The following is a 19593-nucleotide window of genomic DNA, read 5'->3' as shown; positions in this document are numbered from 1 at the left end:
GAGCCCTGACATGGTACTCACTTTTGCCTGAGCACTCAATAGATTCCTTCGAGATGCTCGCAGATTCTTTTATCAAGGCCCGTGTCGGGGCCAAGAAGGTACATGCCTGAAAGGCCGACATATTTAGAATTACAAAAGGAGAATCTGAATTGCTGCGGGAGTTCGTGACCAGGTTTAAAAAGGAGAGTTTGTTGCTACCGGCTATGCTGGACGAATGGGCAGCTGAGGCATTTACCAAAGGGCTGAATCCGAGGAGTTCTGACGCTTTCCAGAAATTGAAAGAAAGTTTTCTCGAGTTCCAAGTGACAATATGAGCAGACGTCCATAACCGCTACGAATCGAAGATAAGAATAGAAGATGACCAGCTCGGTTTCCCGGCATCAACCAAGTGTCGGGATCGAGGAAAGAATAAGGAAAAATTGAAGGTTGATCTCGACGCAGATCGATGGTATTCTAGAGGTCAGTTTTTACCGTACGAAAAGGCTGAAGGACGTGGCAGATGTTTTCGGTCGACGGATAGATTCGCTATTGATAGGAGAGTTGATCGCGACCGGAATAACAGATCATTGCAGGATAAAGAGGTATCGGCCTCCCGAGACTCCACCTACCCCAGGATGTCCGAATATAATTTCAACATCAATGTGGTGGAATTGTTATCGACAATGAGAAACATGAAAGAAGCTCGATTCCCGAGGTCGATGAGATCTAACCCCAGCCAGAGGGACCCCAATCTATGGCACGAGTATCACGGGACTAACAGCCATCGGACAGGGGACTGCTGTCATTTGTACGAGGAGGTAGCGATATCGCTAAAAAACAGCCATCTCAGAGAATTCCTAAGCGGCCGGGCTAAGAATAACTACATCTACAACCAGGATAACGTGAAACCCTCAAAAGTAGGAGAAGATCCCCTTCGTCTAACAATCAACATGATTTTTGAGAGGAACGAGATTAATGGTGTAAAATTTTCGGCAGCGAAAAAGACAAAGGTATCGGTGACCCATAGCAAGAGACTCTAGGAAGTCGCCAAAGACGACATCACCTTCATGGAGGAAGACGCAGATGGACTCCTACTACGGCACAACGATGCCCTAGCAATTTCTCTTAATGTTTTAGATTTTAAAATTAAACGTGTTTTGGTGGGCCTAGGAAGTTCATCTAATATTATCCGATGGAGAGTGCTGGAACAAGCCAAGCTGACCGGAAGTATCATTCCGGCACTAAAGCTCCTCGTCGGGTTCAATTTAGCAAGCGTGACAACCCGAGGGGAGATTCTGCTGTCTACGAATGCCGAAGGGGTAATGAAGATGACCCTTTTTGAAGTAGTAGATGGCGATATGGGCTACAATATTATTCTTCGGAGACCATGGCTACACGAGATGAAGGTTGTGCCGTCAACATACCATAAACCTTTGAAATTCCCAACTTTGGAGGGAATTAAACAGATAAGAGGAGATCAACCGACGACAAGGGAGAGGAACGTGATCTCAGTTTCCATTAGTAAAGGGAACGAGCATGCGGCATAGCAATTACAGGAATTGTCGCTTGCTCCCGAGCCGAACGAAGTCAACAAGGGGGAGGAGTCATCGGGATCCTATCAGGTACCAGAAGAAACATACGCAACCAAATCCACAGTAGAAAAAGCTCAAGCAAGTCGCATTGTTCAAAAAGTTCTTGGAGAGGAAGTTCCACTTAGGGACAGGATTAAACCCCGAGCTTAGGTCAGGGTTTATAAAATTTCTTAAATTTAATGTTGACTATTTTGCGTGGTCGCATGCGGATATGACAAGTATCCCACCAGAGGTGGCCGTGCATAAGTTAAGCCTGGATCATAACATCCCTCCGGTAAGGCAGAAGAAGCGCCATATTGCCGAGGTCAGAAACAAATTTGTCGAAGAAGAGGTAACTTGATTGCTTGATATCGGTACAATCAAGGAGGTAAAGTATCCTGATTGGCTAGCTAACGTAGTAGTAGTTCCAAAAAAGAATAATAAATTTCATATGTGTGTAGATTATAATGATCTGAATAAGGCATACCCAAAAGAGTTGTTCCCACTGCCAAACATTGATCAAATGATTGATGCGACGGCTGGGCACGAGTTAATGAGTTTCCTCGATGCCTATTCCGAGTTAAACCAAATCAAAATGAACCCGGAGGATCAGGAAAAAACTTTGTTCATAATGAACTTTGGTACATATTGCTATAATGTGATGCCTTTCGGGCTTAAGAACGCCGGAACCACTTATCAGAGGCTCGTGAAAAAAATGTTTGAAAAGCAAATAGGGAAAACAATGGAAGTTTATATGGATGATATGCTGGTTAAGTCTTTGAATGCAGGTGATCATCTTAAACACCTCTAAGAAACCTTTGGCATCCTAAGAAAGCACAACATCAAGCTTAACCCCGAGAAATGTGCATTTAGAGTCAGCTCCGGTAAGTTCTTAGGGTTTGTGGTGTCACAAGGGGGATCGAAGTCAATCTCGATAAAATTAAAGCCGTCGAAGACATTTCCGACTAGTTGTCAAATGTGAAAGAGGTTTAGAGGTTAACAAGAAAACTGCTGCTTTGAGTAGGTTCATTTCCCAGTCTTTATAAAAGTGCCATCACTTTTTCTCACTTATGAAGAAGAAGAACAACTTCGGATGGATTCCGGAATGCCAGCACACTCTAAAAGATTTGAAAAGGTATTTATCGCGCCCTCCATTACTATCGAAATTAGAGGAAGGTGAACAATTGCTAATTTACTAAGCGGTCTCGGAGGTAGCGGTAAGTGCCGTTTTAGTCCGTGAAGACGAAGGTATGCAATCTCCTATTTATTCTGTTAGTAAAATTTTAACGGAAGCGGAAACTCGCTACCCACACCTCCAAAAATTGGCCCTAGATCTTGTAGTCGCCGCTCGAAAGCATATGCCTTATTTCCAATGTCACCCGATAACCATGGTGACAACCTTTCCCCTGCGGAGTATCCTTCACAAACCTGAACTTTCAAGTCGACTGGCCAAGCGGGCAGTCAAAATGAGTGAATTTGACATAGAGTATAAAACTAGGATTGCGATCAAGTCATAAGTTTTGGGTGACTTTATGGCCGATTTCAGTCCTGGACTGCTGCTCTGGCCACCAAAGAAGCGGTGATGGTGTCTAAATCGACATCGGGAGTCTGGACCTTGTTCACGGACGGAGCTTCCAACATTAAAGGGCCCGGTCTAGGTGTAGTATTAATCATGCCTTCGGGAGAAACCCTGAGGCAGGCCATAAGAATTGTTCCCTTGACTAACAATAAAGCAGATTATGAGGCCTTGATTGTAGGACTCGAGTTGACCGGGGGACTGGACTCCAAGGTCATAGAAGTCAAATGTGATTCCCAACTGGTAGTAAATCAGGTACACGAAATCTTCGACGCCAAAGAGAAACGCATGCAACAATATGTAGTGAAAGTCCAGGCTCTGCTTGCACGGTTCAGGGAATAGTCAATAACCTATAATCCAAGGGAGGAAAATGCGGAAGCAGACACACTGGCCAATCTGGGCTCATCCACGGAAATGAAAGAATCAGACTCTGAAACGGTTGTGCAGCTTATGCATTCGGTATTGGATGTGGACGGCTATTATGAAGTAAACACGACCAATTTGGTCTGGTACTGGGGGAATGAGATCATTGATTATCTCGAGCACGGAAAATTACCCGAAGATCCCAAGGCATCCCGGGCGCTACGCACTAAAGCAGCTCGATACAAATTCAGGGGAGGTCAATTGTATAGAAAATCTTTCCAAGGCCCATTGGCCCGATGTTTAGGAGCCTCCGAAGCTAATTACGTCGTGAGAGAAGTTCACAAAGGAATATATGGAAATCACTCGGCGCGGATTCCTTAGTATTAAAGCTAATTAAGGCAGGCTACTACTAGCCCCGGATGGAACAAGACGTTAAGACTTATGTTCAGAATTGCGATAAGCGTCAACACCACGCACAGTTGGTGCATCAAGCGGCAGAGCTATTGCACTCGATTTTGTCGCCCTGGTTATTCATGAAATGGGGGATGGACATAGCTGGTCCGCTGCCGCCGGCTCCCGGTAAGGTAAGATTTCGGTTAATTTTAACTGACTACTTTTCTAAGCGGGTTGAAGAAGGTTCTTACCAAAAAATAGGCGAGCGCAAAGTAGTCGATTTCCTGTGGGAGAACATAATTTGCAGGTTCGGGATACCAAAAGAAATAGCTTGCGACAACGGGTCACAATTTATAGGCGCAAAAGTCACAAAATTCCTTGAAGACTTGAAAATCAAAATAATCACATCATCGCCATACCACCTGAGCGCAAATGGTCAAGAGGAATCAACAAACAAGGTGATAATTCAAAATCTCAAAGAGAGATTAGAAGCAGCCAAAGGCAAATGGCCCGAAGAGCTACCGGGAGTGCTATAGGCATACCGAACAATGGCCAAATCAAGCACGGGGGAAACACATTTCTCTCTCGTATACGGAGTAAAAGCCCTGATCCCAGTAGAAGTGGGAGAACCTACCATGAGATATTTTTGGGCGAACAAAGAAGCAAACAACGAAGCATTATTGGTCGGATTAGAGTTGCTAGACGAACGTAGGGACTTGACGCATATAAGGATGACAACCCAAAAACAAAAGAATGGAAAGATATTACAATTGAAGAGCCAATCTCTGTTATTTCAAAGTGGGAGACTTGATTTTAAGGAAAGTGGCTCAAAATACCCGAGAGCTCAATGCAGGAAAGATGGGTCCAACGTGGGAAGGCCCCTACCGCATTTCAGCTATCACCGAAAAAGGATCATACAAATTGAAAAATCAAGACGGACTAAAATTTTCAAGCAACTGGAATGTGGCACACCTCAAAAGATACTATTGTTGATGAGCACCGCCTATATGGAAAGTATGTGTTGCACTCTTTTTCCCTTCGTCCAGTTTTTGTCCCAATTGGGTTTTTCTGGCAAGGTTTTTAACGAGGCAGCAACGGAAAGCATACTAGGGAAAAAGCATCATTAGCACAAATAAGACCTTTAAATAATAAGGCATGGAAGCAATGAGCTACTACGGGACTGTTAAATAGTCTTTTGCTCGATAGCAAAGTTCCTACCAGGAAATAAAGCTTGCTATCGGGCCGAAGGTTACTCGACCGTTCACGGGTGCAAGTCATTGGGGGTGGTTAGGTAATCTTTGGCTCGATAGCAAAGTTCCTAACGGAAAGTGAATCTTGCTTTCAGGCCAAAGATTATCCAACCATTCACTGGTGGGATCCTCAAAGGAGCAAGACTTCTAGTGTTAAAATTCTCATTCTTCGCATTCGAACACTGAGGGGAATGATATAAGAATACGGCAATATGACTGCCACATAAACCGGTACTATAAAATCCAGGAACAAAGATGCATCATCGGGACCGGGGACTGCGCGGCCAGCCCCGTAGAAACAAGTTGTACAAATTAGCCACAAGTAATGGCAATTTATTTTTCAGCACAACGAATGCTTATATATTTTTCAAAATGGAAGAAATAAAGTAAAGTCCTTTTATTTTTATCTTGTTTCTTGTCCGAACGATGAATTAATTTTATCATTTGAAAGTTAATCAAGTACTTCAAAATACTAGTGCCAGAATGAACAGGAGACGTCCTCTTCAAGAGCACCATAAATATAAGAGGGCCCTCTCTTATAAAACCCTCACAGTAAAGGGTTGGTTCCGGAAGAATTCATGTCTGGGATCCAAATACTATCGGGAATAACACACCTAAAACCTTGCATAACTCGATGCAAAGAGAAATATTTGCACAATACTAAAATGAAAAAGCACTTTTATATAGCAACCGTGCCAAGTAGCACAAGTACAAAAGTATGAAGTGGAAAACAAAAAGGAAAGAAAGAAAAAAGCTAAACTACTGCATCCCCAGAACCCGGGGGAAGAGAAGCATCTGCGCCCCTGGGAGAAGTAGGTGGATCTGCCGCCAGCTCAAGATCTTAACCTTCATCATCATTCCCTTCAAGTTCCTCCTCAGTTCCCAAGAACTCGGAACCGGAAGAGTCAGTCGCATCAGGGTGGACCGAGAGACCCTTCGGGCAGTTGACTCCAGCTCACGGTCCTTGGCAATCTCGGCGTCAAAGTCAATGATGCCCGCTTTGGCCTCTTCCAAGGTTTTTCTCCTTATGTTATACACAGAATATATTTTTTAACAATGAGGGAAGCCGCTCGGTGCTGAAGCTCTTCCTTAAGATGGTCAACCTCGATCGAAAGTTATAGCGGCCTGAAGGCTGACGTCAAGGTCACGGATAGTGGAGTTATAAACTTTATTATGCTCCATGACCTTCCTACACTTCTATTCCATTCGGGAATGCTTCTCCTCAGCAGCAACAGTCTCTTCAACTTTGGAGTTCAAGGTTGCCTCCAAATTATTTTGTCTTTCAGTAGAGGTAGCCTCACGATCAGTAGCAACAAGAACAACATTTTGGACATTGGTCCACTTTGCCTTGGCCTCTTGAAATTGTACCCTTACCTTTGCGGCCTCTTGGCTGAGGGTCACCACCTTTTGCTCACTCTGCTGCAACCGAGCCTCCAACTCAACGGCCTCGACAACTTGTGCTTCTAGTGTAGGGAGGCCAGCGGTAATTTGATCCCGCTCATCCAACAGTTGATCCCGCTCGGAAGTGAGTTTCTTGTTATCGAGGATCAACTTTTGAAGGCCATCGGAAGCAAGAAAGTTAGTTGCAAAATCAAAAGTTCAAATCAAAAATCCTGTCATAACAAAGTTAGAAGAAACTGCATAGGGAACAAATATCATACCGATGTTAAGTTGTGCATGACATTGTTTATCATATACTCCCCCCAAGAGAGAATGTATTTTATTCTTATCTTTCTCTGAAACAAGAGGCTTCAGGTAATTAGCAAGTTCCACCAGTCGGGATAGGAGATGGCACCCGGTAAAGACCGAGAGGGAAACTTCCCTCCTCCTATGGACTGGTGACTAGGGAAGAAGGACATCCTCCTCTCGGGTGTCAGCGGCCGGTAGAGATGATGTAACAGTTGCTGGTGGAGAAGGCATAATTGGCGAAGAAGGAGACGGAGCTGATGGCGTTGTAGGTTGAGAAGCACCTGCGACAGAAGTAGTGCTAGTTATTGGTTGCTCGTCAACCGAAGACAGAAAAGGCTCGGTACACAGTCTCACAACACCGGGAGCAGCGACCGGGGCCCGGAAGTGAGAGTTAGAATCTTCTACTGTATCACACTCTCCCAGAGCGCCTGGACATCATCCTCAGTTGGCGTAACTAGCTCAGTAGATTAAGCATTATGTTGAGCTGATGAAGGTCGTCGTCTTCTATGTATAGAAGCCCATTCATCACTAGCTCCCCCATCATCATCGATCACCATGGTGTCTGCGGCTGACTCATCACCTTTTTATTTTTACCCTTGTCCATAGAGGAACGTCACCTTTTTTGTTACTTGTTCTCCAGTCAGAAACTCCAAGAGGAAGCACCTAAACCGAAAGCAGGTCCTACGACACCCGTTTGGGTGAAGGCCTCCTACAGCAACCTCGTCGCATCTGCGAGATCAGCCAAAACGTCCTTCTTAGGGACGATAACAAAACCCTGTGGAAGACCTGAATTCAACAAAAGAAAAAGTTAGCTAGTTTTCTTATATGTGGGAAAAAAACAAGATAAGTTCGAGAATCAACTTACTATGATTTTGGGCCTTCCACCCGTATTTAAGGGGAAATTCTTTCCACCGGTGGGTCTCAAGCGTAGTAACATCCAAAATCTTCTGGACCCACTGGTCCAAGTCTTCAACCCTTGGTGGTGTCCACCGAGTTGCTGAAATAATATGAAGAGAAGGATCGATAATAACATGGAACAAATTTTAATCAGAAAAAAAAGACAGACGTTGAACTTACATTTACGATTATGTGACTCAGGAAAAGATGTAGTTGTGGCCGGGATGATATCCATGTTGGCAACTACAACGAACCGCTCCATCCATCCATGGTCGTTGTCGTTATCCATGCTAGTGAGCAAAGCATGGTGACCATGTTTGCTAAAGTTTATCATTCCCTCACGAAAAATCTTGAGGGAATAAAGGTTCATCATTCAAACCAGGGAGAGCTCTTCCCCCGTCTCCTGGCATAGCCTCCAAATGCAAGCTACCGTCCGCCATACAAAAGGGCTCACCTGTGCCAAGCATACTTGATAACGGAAGCAAAGCTCCAAAATTACGGAGTCAAGGTGAAGGGGTACGTGTAAACGTACGTAAAACCCTTCTTGGGGAAGGTTACCCGCTCCGCAAGATTGGGAGTGATGCTGTTCAAATCATGGAACCCACAATCTTCCTTCACAACAGGAATGCTAGGAGGACGGATGAAAGAAGGGAATACACCAACAACACATATGGGGGAGTTAGTAGAAGGAAATTTCTCCTCAAAATCCTTGGTTTTGTTGAGCTTTATAGGGATAATGGTGCTCACCGTAGGAGGTGCAGCATCATCAATGCTTTCCTTATTCTTTGAAGAGCTAGAGTTCTTGGAAGAAGAGGCCATATTTAACCGAAGAAAGCAAAGGTTTCTCTCAAAAAGAAGGTTAAAGAAATTTGAAAGCAAGAGAGAGTTGAGTAAGAAAAGATGAGAGAGTTCAAAAAATTATGAAGTGTAAAAGGAGAAGAATGAAGAGTATAAGTAAAGGAATAGGCAGCTAAAATTGTGGCCATGATTACCTCGAGAACCGGTAAAAGTATTGTTAAACCATGGGATGACGCGTGTTCGGAGTATTAAATGTGGAGAGACGTGCGTCTAATCAAGCGTCAAAAACCTTTTCAGAGGGGGTCAGAAAGTTTCTCGCCAAGAAAGGTATATTCACCAACTTCCCGATGACACAAGGATGTGCCATAGGAAGTAGGGGGACTATCTGTATCGGGTAAAATCGGTTCATATAAAATACTCGTATAATAGAGCGACACATGAAACCAGAGATAGGTGGAAAGCGAGACAGATGAAAACCAAGACTGGGGGCAGCAGCTTCAGTTAACACCGGAGTGCCCCCGAAGGGAAGACTGCTAATGAAGACAAATGAGTGCCTACCACCCTATAACGACTCGGCCTGTTGTTTTGCTTTTTAGATCCTCGTTCCCCTAATTAAGACTCCCCGTATGTATTGTTACTGTTTTATGACTTGCGGGGATGGTTAGTTCGGGTTTGGAAGGGTTCGGGTTAAAATCGGAACACTTAGTTCCTTAATATTGGCTTAAAATGGTTAAGTTTGACTTGAGTCAACATTTTGAGTAAACTACCTCGGAATCGGGATTTGACGGTCCCAATAGGTTCGTATGATGATTTTGGACTTGAGCGTATATTCGGATTGGGTTTTGGATGACCCGGGCGCATTTCGGCACTTAATATTAAAAGTTCACGCATTAAAGGTTTTCAAGTTCTTTAAATTTGGTTTGAGGTAGGATTTGGTGCTATCAAGGTTCGATTTAAATTTGTGACTTGCACGCAAAATTTGGTATCATTCCGAGTTGATTTGATAGGAATAGGATGCGCGGAAGTGTTTCTAGAAGTTTTTGAGTTTCATAATTTAATTCATGCGTTTTGGCGTCCGATTCATATTTTTAGATGTTATTTTGGTGTTTCGAGTACGCGAGCAGATCCGTATTATATTGTTAGATGTGTGAGTGTAATTGGACAGGGTCCCAGGGGGCCCTGATGCAAAACGGATAGGAAACAGATTGGAACTTTAAAATTGCCAAGTGTTGGTGCCCCAGTTCTGGTGCGTTCGCACTTGCGGGGTTTTGGCCATAGGTGCGACTTTGCAGAAGCGGATCATCGACCGCAAAAGAAGCCTAGAGAAGGCTGTCCAGTGGTCGCAGAAGTGGAGGCCTTACCGCACCTGCGAGCTCGCAGGTGCGAGGAAAATGGTCGCAGGCGCGGGCTAGGCCAAGGAGGTCTGGATTCGCAGATGCGGACCAGCTCTGTAGAAGCAAAAGCGCAGGCGCACATTCTTCTCCGCATAAGTGGACTTGGCTAAGCTGGGCGAGGACCGCACCTGTGATAAGCTGGGCGAGGACCGCACATGCGATGGAGTTTTTCGCAGGTGCGGCGTCACAGGTGCGGCGTCGCAGGTGCGCCCCAGAATCCGCATAAGCGAAAATCGCTGGGGCAGTGAGGTTCATTTAATGTCGGGACTTAGGCTATTTTGATTCATTTCTTTCACTTCTTGGACGATTTTAGAGATATTTGAAGAGGGGTTTTTACCTAGCACTTTGAGGTCAGTAATCTCTATATAAGATGAGTTTAATACATGCTTTTGGGGTAGAATCTTAACACATAAATTGTAGAATTTGTGCGTTTAGTTGAAAAATCTAGGTTTTGATAAAAATGGGATTTGACCACGAAAATGATTATAGAATTGGGTAAAAATTTTATATTTGAGTTTGTGAGGTTATGGGTAACATTTATCTTCGAAAATTTCCGGAATCCGGGCACGTGGGCCCGGGGTGAATTTTAAGAATCTTCCAATTTAGGTCGAATAATTACTCTAATAGCTAAATTATGAACTTGCGAGTGTGTATTGATTGATTTAAATTAAAATTTGGCTAGCTTCGGATTGTTCGGCACCAAGTTGAGACTTTAGAGTGAATTCGTGGGCCGAAAGGTGAGTTTTGAGACGAGGTAAGTCTCTTGTATAACCTTGTAAGAGGGAACTCATCCTCTTAGGTGTATCTTGTTGTGTATTACTTATGTGGGGATCTATATACGCACTACGTGACGAGAGTCCGTGCGTATCTATATTTCATGATATGTCCGGGTAGTCTTAGATCCACATCATACCTTAATTGTACCATTGTGTTTATTATGTATATTGATTGTTTTGAATAGAGCTGAGGCTAGGGATTTTTAAGTTGCAAATTTTAAATTTAGATTTATTTTTTTGGAAGAATTGAGGAAATACATAATAACTCTAAGAAATCCATGTCCTCTCGCGTCGTAAGTACTTCCGCGAGCGAGGTAAACTTCTCTACTCTCATGGGAGTGGGCCGTTCGCCTTGTCAGTATAATAGATGCATCTATGGTTCGTGCCGTTCGACCCTCGGTAGTGCACACAATATTTGGATAGGGCCGTACGATCTTGGCATAAATCGTGCGTGATAATACTCGGAGCCCGATTACACTTGATATTATTTTATGGCTTGAGAGGTTATAATTTATTTAATAACCGAAATTGATTTGGAACTAGTAAGTGTTAGTTGGAGACTTTGGAATTTACTATCAGTTAAAGAATCATTTATTCACTGCTTGCTATTATGTTATTATTATTATTCATATATTCCATGCCTATTTAGAATTTCTGTATTTTATTTGCTGTCCCATAGTAAGTGTTGATATCGACCCCTCATTACTACTTCTTCGAGTTTAGACTGGATACTTACTGGATATATGTTGTTTATGTACTCATGCTATACTTCTGTACTAATCGTGCAAGATCTGAGGCAGGTGCATCTGGTGTCCATTCAGGCACGCACCCCATTATCCTGAGGCTTAGTGGTGAGATGCTCTCTGAGTCTGTTCTGCAGCACTCGCAGTTTCTCTCTTTTGTATTTACTTTTTGTCTATCTCACTTTCAGACAAAAGCTTAGGTGTTTTGTATATTCTATTAGTTTTTCATACACTCGTGACACCGGGTCTTGAGAATATGTTAGTAGACACTTTATCACTTTTGAGTATTTATTTCATCATATTTGCTCTTTTATTAGTTTACGCTTTACTTTATTAAATTTTTCACTTTTCATTTACTTAATAAATAAAAATCAACTACTTTGAAATTATTAAAAGGAATAAATATATGTCTAGTTCACCGTTGGCTTGCCTAGCGACGACGTTGGCCGCCATCACGGCCTATAGAAGGAATTGGGTCATGACACACCCAGTAGCATTCAATGAAGAATATTCTGCAATATTAAATACACAGTCTGTTATAGAGAATTATGGCATTCATAGCGTGATGTTACACATTATTCAATGTCCCCCATAATTGTCATTTAAGAGGGGCTTGATCCTAGGACCATGTTCCCTAGGTGCAACTATAAATAGCGATTTCAACAACCATTGTAAGGACATGAATTTTCTCACAAATTTATGCTACACATTATTCTAAACTCAATAACACTTTGTTTCTTGTTTATTGGTATTACTATTGCATACGGAAGCTCTGCTCCCCGAACCAAGTTATCTACTATCTTATCTCAATTTTAACGCTAAGTCTTGTATTTTTATTTAATTTATTTATTATTTTGGGATCAAATCGATTCGTTTGTCTATAAACCACCATAAATTCAACTGTACTGCTTTATGGGTAAATATTTATATAAGTTAAATACTACTTTATATGGTTATATATATTACATTTTGAACATCCTTAACACAGTTGAGTGAGTCAGTTAAATGATTCAGGGTGTTCAAAGTGATGTGTTGTTCACGCATTCAAAATTCTTCCCATTTTATTTGCCAAGAGTAAACGAAAACCACCATGTCTGGTCTATTTGGTTCTTTTTCAATCTAAAACGTTTTCAGATAAAATAACTCTTAAAACTTGTTAAATAACTAACCTTAAAAGTAAAGTTTTTAACTATAAGTTATTTCTTACATAAAATTTATAATTTAAAAGTTAAACTCTATAAAAATTTCATCAACAAAAGCTCTCTACAAACTACAAATCCTCTCAACTCTCTCTTTCCTTTGTTTCATGCTTATTTTTATTAGTAAAATTTCTAATGTTGTCTTTTTCTTATTTTAATTTTAATTTTTAAAATTATAGTTCTATTATTTTTTTTATTGTTTAGCCAAATATTGCGTAGTTTGATCTAAAAATTTTGGTACACTATTCATCGACAAAAAAAATTATTGACTTGTTTAAAGTTTGAACACCCTTGACAGAATTTCTGGCTATGCCATTAGGCTTGACATTACCCAACTTCAGACCCATATATCTGAAGTACTACTGCTATATGTCCAATATTTTTTCATGGATGAAATTAAATTTATCTCATATGCTAAGTCCAACAGACACCGTGACAATATTATCTTTGAAAAAATAAAGAGAAATTTTCAGAATCCACTATTGTTTAGTGGCTATTAACTTCCTATAGCTACCATATATATAATTACTTCCTATAGCTACTATTTAGTTGTTACGCGACTGTATTCGCTGTATTCGTGTTACTGTATTCATGAATACAATAGCGAAATTCGCCTAAAAAATAGGGGAGTCCAGTTGTGTGACTGTATTCGCTGTATTTGTGCTACTATATTCATGAATACAGTAGCAGAATTCGCCTAAAAAATAGGAGAGTCCAGCTGTTTAATAACGGAAAGAGGATCAATTAGCGTGTATCACTCCTAATTTAACTCAACAAAATCAATTCTAAATAAATTTCGCTGCTACGCGACTGTATTCATTGTATTCGAGCTACTGTATTCATGAATACAATAGCATAAATACATCAAATACATCTGGAGAGTCCAGCTGTACGACTGTATTCGTTGTATTCGCGCTACTGTATTTATGAATACAGTAGCAGAATTCGCTTAAAAATTAGGGGAGTCCAGCTGTTTAATAATGGAAAGAGGATCAATTAGCGTGTATCACTCCAAATTTTACTCAACAAAATCAATTCTATATAATTTTTGTTTCTATTGTGCTATATTCCATGTATTCGCGCGACTGTATTTATAAATATAATGAGGTAATCAAGAAATAAGGGTGTATACTGTTCTATTCAATTCGATTGCATACATTATATTCAATTCACAAATATTTATTATTCACTATTATACATTGTATTCAATTCATCGTATTCAATTCGACTGTATTCAAATAGCAAAAAATCACAAAACACAGTGATATTCGATTGTATTAAAAAAATACAGACTTTCTAAATACATAAATACAGGTAAAAAAAAATATATTTCTACAAAAATATAATGTATTTGTATCATTGTATGTGACTAAAATAGCAAGGAAGAGAAGAAAGTTCGCCGGAGATGGTATTTTCCGGCCAAGCAAAATACTGTACATATTGTATTAAAATAAAAAATGGAGACGAGCAAAAATTCGGCCCTCAAATCATCTCCGACGTAGCCATGACCAGATCTGTTCACCTAAGAGGATGAGCCAATAATGGATGATGACGCTGACGATTCTGACGACGATCACAATGACGACGATGATTCTGGCGCCTACTGTTCGCCTACTCTTTTTTCGCTTCAGATCTACTCTCTTCGCTTAAGAAAGTCCACATAGCAACCAAAAATGGCTGCTACGATGACTGCCTTGATGGAAAAGGGAGAGAGATTTGAAGGTGAAGAGAGTGAATTGAGAATCTTGTTGATAGAGAGAGACAAAGATTATAATTGGTGTATTTCACTCTTCAATTGTAGGGTATAAAATAAATACCTATTTGATATAAAGTAGAAAAGGTAGCTATAAGTAATAGTATTTTGAAATTATTTTGGTTTATAATAAATAGGGTGTAATAGTTTGCTATATGAGGCAAAATTTAACCAACAATTAAGAATGCTAACTACTACCTTTATCTCAAAGAGTATACATAACTTAGTCCAATGATAAAATCAACAATATCAGAGTTAATGCATCGAAGATGAGCAGCTCTGCAGGTGATTCAACTCAGGCGATACTCATGGGCCATGGCAGCACAACTGAAGAAGACGAAGAAGGAGAAAGCAAAGTGCTCCATTCATAAGTTATGACTAGAAAAAATTCAACATGCCTAGTCTCTCTCACGTTCTTCTCCCACTTTATTGCAGTTACGTTAAATGGATTAACATAAGGAAAAAATAAAATTTCATCTCAGAGAAATTATTGATAGGCCGAAGATCACTATTTAGACAAACATAAATTATAAGCGAATGTGATTGCACAAAGATAGGTAACAATTAGGTTTGGCCAAAGGCAAGAAAATCTTTTGAGATCCACTTTATCCATAAAATGGCCAATTGTGCACAGAATTAATAAAACATGGGATACATTAAAGGGATCATTACACAAATAGTCGGTTGGATTTATTGTTTATTTTTTCTAACTAGTGTACATAATTTTTTTTTATTTTTACGAAAGAAGAGAAATTAATGGCCCAAGAGTGGTGAGTCCATTGATTAAAAGGCCCATCTAACAATAATCTATCTATATATTATTAAAATGAGAGGAAAAATCACTTTCCTTAAGCCAAATGGCATGATAGAAAAATCTACGTGACATAAGTGGTTAATAATTAAATATTGGCTTTTGTTTTTGAATTTAAATATCTATAAAATAATAAAATAAAATATTTTATAATAAAAAATAAAAAATAAAAAAAATGTCCATTCAAATTGGAGAGTAGTTTCAAGTTGGAGTTTTTAAATTATTTTAAAATAAAAAACTAAAATTAAAAAAATTAAAAACTACCAATTCAATATTTCTTTGCTTTTATTAATAATTTTTGTTTTTTTTAAAAATAAAAAGTTTATTTATTCAAAAAATATTATTGAGAATAATATAATAAAACATAAAATAAAAAATATATATCTTCTATTATAAAGTAGCATACAAAAATTTAAATAAATTAATATGCTAATAAAAATTTCTATTAACAATACAATAATACTAAATATTGGATAATATAATAAAAAAATACAAAAAAAAGGTTATTCGATGCCTGTATAAGTCTCTTTAATTTAATTGAGATTTTATTCATTAAAACTCAGAAAATATTATTAGAACAATAAGATAAAATTTAAAATAAAAAAATATTTCAAGAGTAATAAAATATATATCTTCTATTATATTATAAAAAGAAAGTAGTACACAAAAATATTAAACAAAGTAATATGCTAATAAATTTTTTTTATTAACAATGCAATAATACTAAAATTGGATAATATAATAAAGAAAAATAGAAAAACAAAAAATTTATTCGATGCCTATATATGTCTCTTTAATTTAATAAAAGTTTTATTATTGAGTATATCATATTGACGGACAATGTTCAAACAAGCCCGATCACAATTTGATTTAATTAGTATTTTTTGACTACTAGTTTGGTAAAAATGTAAGGGTAATATAGGAATCTTAGACCGTCGATCTCAATCTTCTTCTGCCCTCACTCGTCAGTCGTCACACACAATCTCAGCTCCGTTCTTCTTCGCAGTACACTCGTAACAATAACCCTAAAAAAGAAAAATCACTTATTTTCATCAACATTTTTCAATCCCCAAACACCTAATCTCTAATTCAGATCCTCACTGTTTTTCAACAGAAAATTGAATTGACGTCACCGCCCTTAGAAAAGTTTCCCTTAACCCCTTTTTTGTTTCAAATTTTTCCTTTTAATAATTGTTTTGATTTTGTTTTTCTTTAAAGTTCTTCATTTGTTGTTTTGTTTCTCAATTTCGATGTTTCTAATCTGATGAAGCTCGGTTTTATGTGTTTACGGTGTAACTAGGGTTTTGATACTCATAAAAGTGATTCAAGCCTCTGAGCCCTAATTTACAAGGTTAGTCTTTCTTTCAAATTTGTTTAGCAAAAGACTATCCATTTCCTTTTTTTAATTGTGTTTATTTCTAAGGTTATTTATGTTTAATTGATGCATTTACCTATAAGTATCACCGCATTGTATTTATTCAAAAAGGTTATATCATTGGCAGGAGTAATTTTCACTGATATATATATTGGATTATTATGCTTAATTAATTGATGCATTTTCCTGTAAGTATCACCACATTGTATTATGAAAACAAAGTATCACCCATGTTGTATTATAGGCAGAAGTGATATTCACTCTCATAATATATGGAGGATTCATAATAGCGGACCTCAGCTAATTTAGGATTGACTCATTTTTGTTTAAAAAAGATTTTTCACAGAACTGTGTATTTTTAGACTCCAAAATAGATCTGATTCTCTAAGGAGGTAGGAGGCTTTATGGTCACTGTTCTTGTCATAGAGGCATTTCATTTTCATATTGGAATTTGGTTGGTTTTTGTCTTTTCTTAAAATATACTCTTGCTTCCTTTATCTAGGTATCCCACATTCTGTAAAAACTTCATTGTTTTCTACATTTGCATTTGTCCTATGTGGAAAATGAGCTGGGGTAGAAAAATTGTTGGCCTATATATATATATATCCTTTTAGAGTTAGGTTTGCATTAGTTTTCTGCTGCTGATTTCTCTCTTGCAGACTCAGGTCTTACTTTGCTATAGTTTAAGATGGTCTCTGCAGTCTAATGAGCCTACTTGACATTACAGTATCTGTTAGTTTCAGATTCCAAAATGTTGATGTCTTTTTCTAGTTTTGAGTGCTCTTACATACACATTTGGACATGTTTGCCTTCTTGTTGACTTCTTGATGGTTCGATCAGGTACCATTTTTGGATAAAACTAATATTTGGAAGAAACAGGATGTCGTCACCGTATCCCATTATTGATAATCCGCCAATTGATCAGTTGAAGGTCACAGAGCTGAAAGAAGAGCTTAAGAGACGTAATCTGCCCATTAAGGGGTTGAAGCAAGAGTTGGTAAGGCGATTAGCTGAAGCAATCCTCGAAGAACAGGATGCTGCTCATTCTAAGTCTGAGAACGATAGTGATTCCACGCCTGTGCCAGAGGAAGAAATGGCTGAACCCGTTGATTCTGAGAATTCCAAGGATGATTTTGATGCTGGCAATATCACAGATAAGAAAGCGGATGAGAAAATGAGCGAGGTTGATGCAGCTGAAAACAGAGTGCAATCGGATGAAGGGAAATTCTCAATTGAGGAGCCGGTTGGTGGTGCTATTTCTACTATGGTTGAAAAGGATCCGATAGACCAATTTGGTGATGCGAAAAGCAGTGCTCCAACCGAAGAGGACCAGATAGCTGAAGTTAGTGTTGTGCAAACCAGTGAACATGTCAGTGTGAGTGTAGAGTCTGTCACAGCTTTAAGTGGACAGGACTCGCTAAAATATGAAACCCAGAATGAGAGTGGAGATTTAAAAGAGCAGTTGGAGAATCCCATTTCAAATTCTTCACTAGTGGAGGAAAAGGTCAGTTCATCCATTCTGGAAAGTCAGGTATCTGAGGTCAGCCCTGTTTTAGGGTTCCAAGTAAAATCTGATTTTGTTTCAACTGATGTCTCAATTAGTGAAAAAACAGAACTGAAGGATAATGTAATAGCTAATGATGTCAAGTTAGAATTAGATATTAAACCTGAGATGGTGCAGCTATTGTCGAGCAGTGATGTCCCTGATGATGCAAAATTGCATCCTATGGATGTAGAAGAACCACATGACAAGAAAGTATCTACAGAAGAACCAGGCAAGGAAAACGAGAAATATCCTGAAGTTAGTGTTGTGCAAACCAGTGATCCTGTCAGTGTGAGTATAGAGTCTGCCACAGCTTTAAGTGGACAAGACTCGCAAAAATATGAAATCCAGAATGAGAGCGGGGATCTAAAAGAGCAGCGGGAGAATCACATTTCAAATTCTTCACTGGATGAGGCAAAGATCAGTTCATCCAATCTGGAAACTCAGGTATCTGAGCTCAGCCCTATTTTAGGGTTTCGAGTAAAATCTGATTCTGTTTCCACTGATATCTCAATTGATGAAAAAATAGAACTGAAGGATAACGTAATTGCTAATGATGTCAAGTTAGAATTAGATGTTAAACCTGAGATGGTGCAGCTATTGTCGAGCAGTGATGTCCCTGATGATGCAAAATTGCATCCTATGGATGTAGAAAAACCAGTATCTACAGAAGAACCAGGCAACGAAAACGATAAATATGTTGATATAATGAAGACGGATGGCAATGGGGATTCTGCAGAGAAGTTGCAATTAGACCGAAGTCCTGGTGAGGATTCCATGGAGGAGGATGTTTCAGACGGTAAATTAGCTGATTCTAAGTTGGACTCAGTGAAAGAAACAGATGGAAAGAAAGAAATTGAAATGGACACGAATAGGGAGGTAGGATTTGTTGCTTCTGTGGATGATGCTAGGTCAGCTGCCCATATAGATACCAATGTTGAAGACGATAGTCCCACTGTGCTGTCTATGAAAAGAAAACTTCATGGTAAGTTGACCTCAATAGTTCTTTTTGCTATTTTTTACTACTCTGTTATGGCTTTACAATTTTCTTTTTGTGGATTCTGATTGCTAAAGCGTCACAAGAATCTTATTTGCTCTAATTTTATTGGCTATTAGCGGATACTTCAAAGTAGAAAGAATAATGAGTACAGAGATTGGAGAAGCATTCCCTGTAGGCTTTATGCATATCCCGGTCGCTCCTTTTTCAAGGAACACTTCTGTATTTACATTTCATTCCTCTCATGTCTTCTGACAGTGCAATTATTATGACTTTACAATTTATTTATTTTTGATTCTGATTGCTAAAGTGTCACAAGAATCTTATTAGCCGTAAATTGTAATTTTACTGGCTATTAGCAGATTCTTAGAGTGTAAAAGATGAGTACAGAGATTGGAGAAACATTCCCTGTAGGCTTTATGCATATACAAGTGTTTCCTTTTTCAAGGAACACTTCTGTATTTACATTTCATTCCTCCCAATGTC

At 39.1% G+C, this 19593-nt stretch overlaps 2 protein-coding genes across 5 annotated transcripts in view; both read left to right on the top strand.

The window, feature by feature from the left end:
* The first annotated feature begins 1046 nt into the window (after window positions 1-1046).
* Window positions 1047-1526, top strand: LOC142168285 (uncharacterized). Its single transcript, XM_075228947.1, has one exon. The coding sequence runs from the start codon at window positions 1047-1049 to the stop codon at window positions 1524-1526; it is 480 nt and encodes a 159-aa protein (XP_075085048.1).
* A 14600-nt stretch (window positions 1527-16126) lies between these two features.
* The window catches only part of LOC107787584 (uncharacterized), a 52445-nt gene continuing 48978 nt past the window's right edge, over window positions 16127-19593 (top strand). The window contains exons 1-3 of one of the 4 annotated variants that reach the window (XM_016631845.2): window positions 16127-16543; window positions 17408-18071; window positions 18249-19095. In XM_016631845.2, coding sequence (XP_016487331.2) covers window positions 17448-18071; window positions 18249-19095 — 1471 coding nt within the window. In that variant the 5' untranslated portion in view covers window positions 16127-16543; window positions 17408-17447. Of the gene's footprint in view, window positions 16544-17407; window positions 19096-19593 lie in introns of all 4 variants that reach the window. The other 3 variants (XM_016631844.2, XM_016631843.2, XM_075228275.1) reach the window with 3 other exon arrangements.

Source organism: Nicotiana tabacum, chromosome 13 (assembly GCF_000715075.1).
Source record: "Nicotiana tabacum cultivar K326 chromosome 13, ASM71507v2, whole genome shotgun sequence".
NCBI classification, from domain to species: Eukaryota; Viridiplantae; Streptophyta; class Magnoliopsida; order Solanales; family Solanaceae; genus Nicotiana; species Nicotiana tabacum.
The sequence above is the reverse complement of the archived record's forward strand: the minus strand, read 5'-3'. Positions and strand labels throughout refer to the sequence as shown.

Coding starts and splice junctions, on each gene's coding strand:
- LOC142168285 (XM_075228947.1), top strand. CDS start 1,047: ATGGAGGAAGACGCAGATGGACTCCTACTACGGCACAACGATGCCCTA.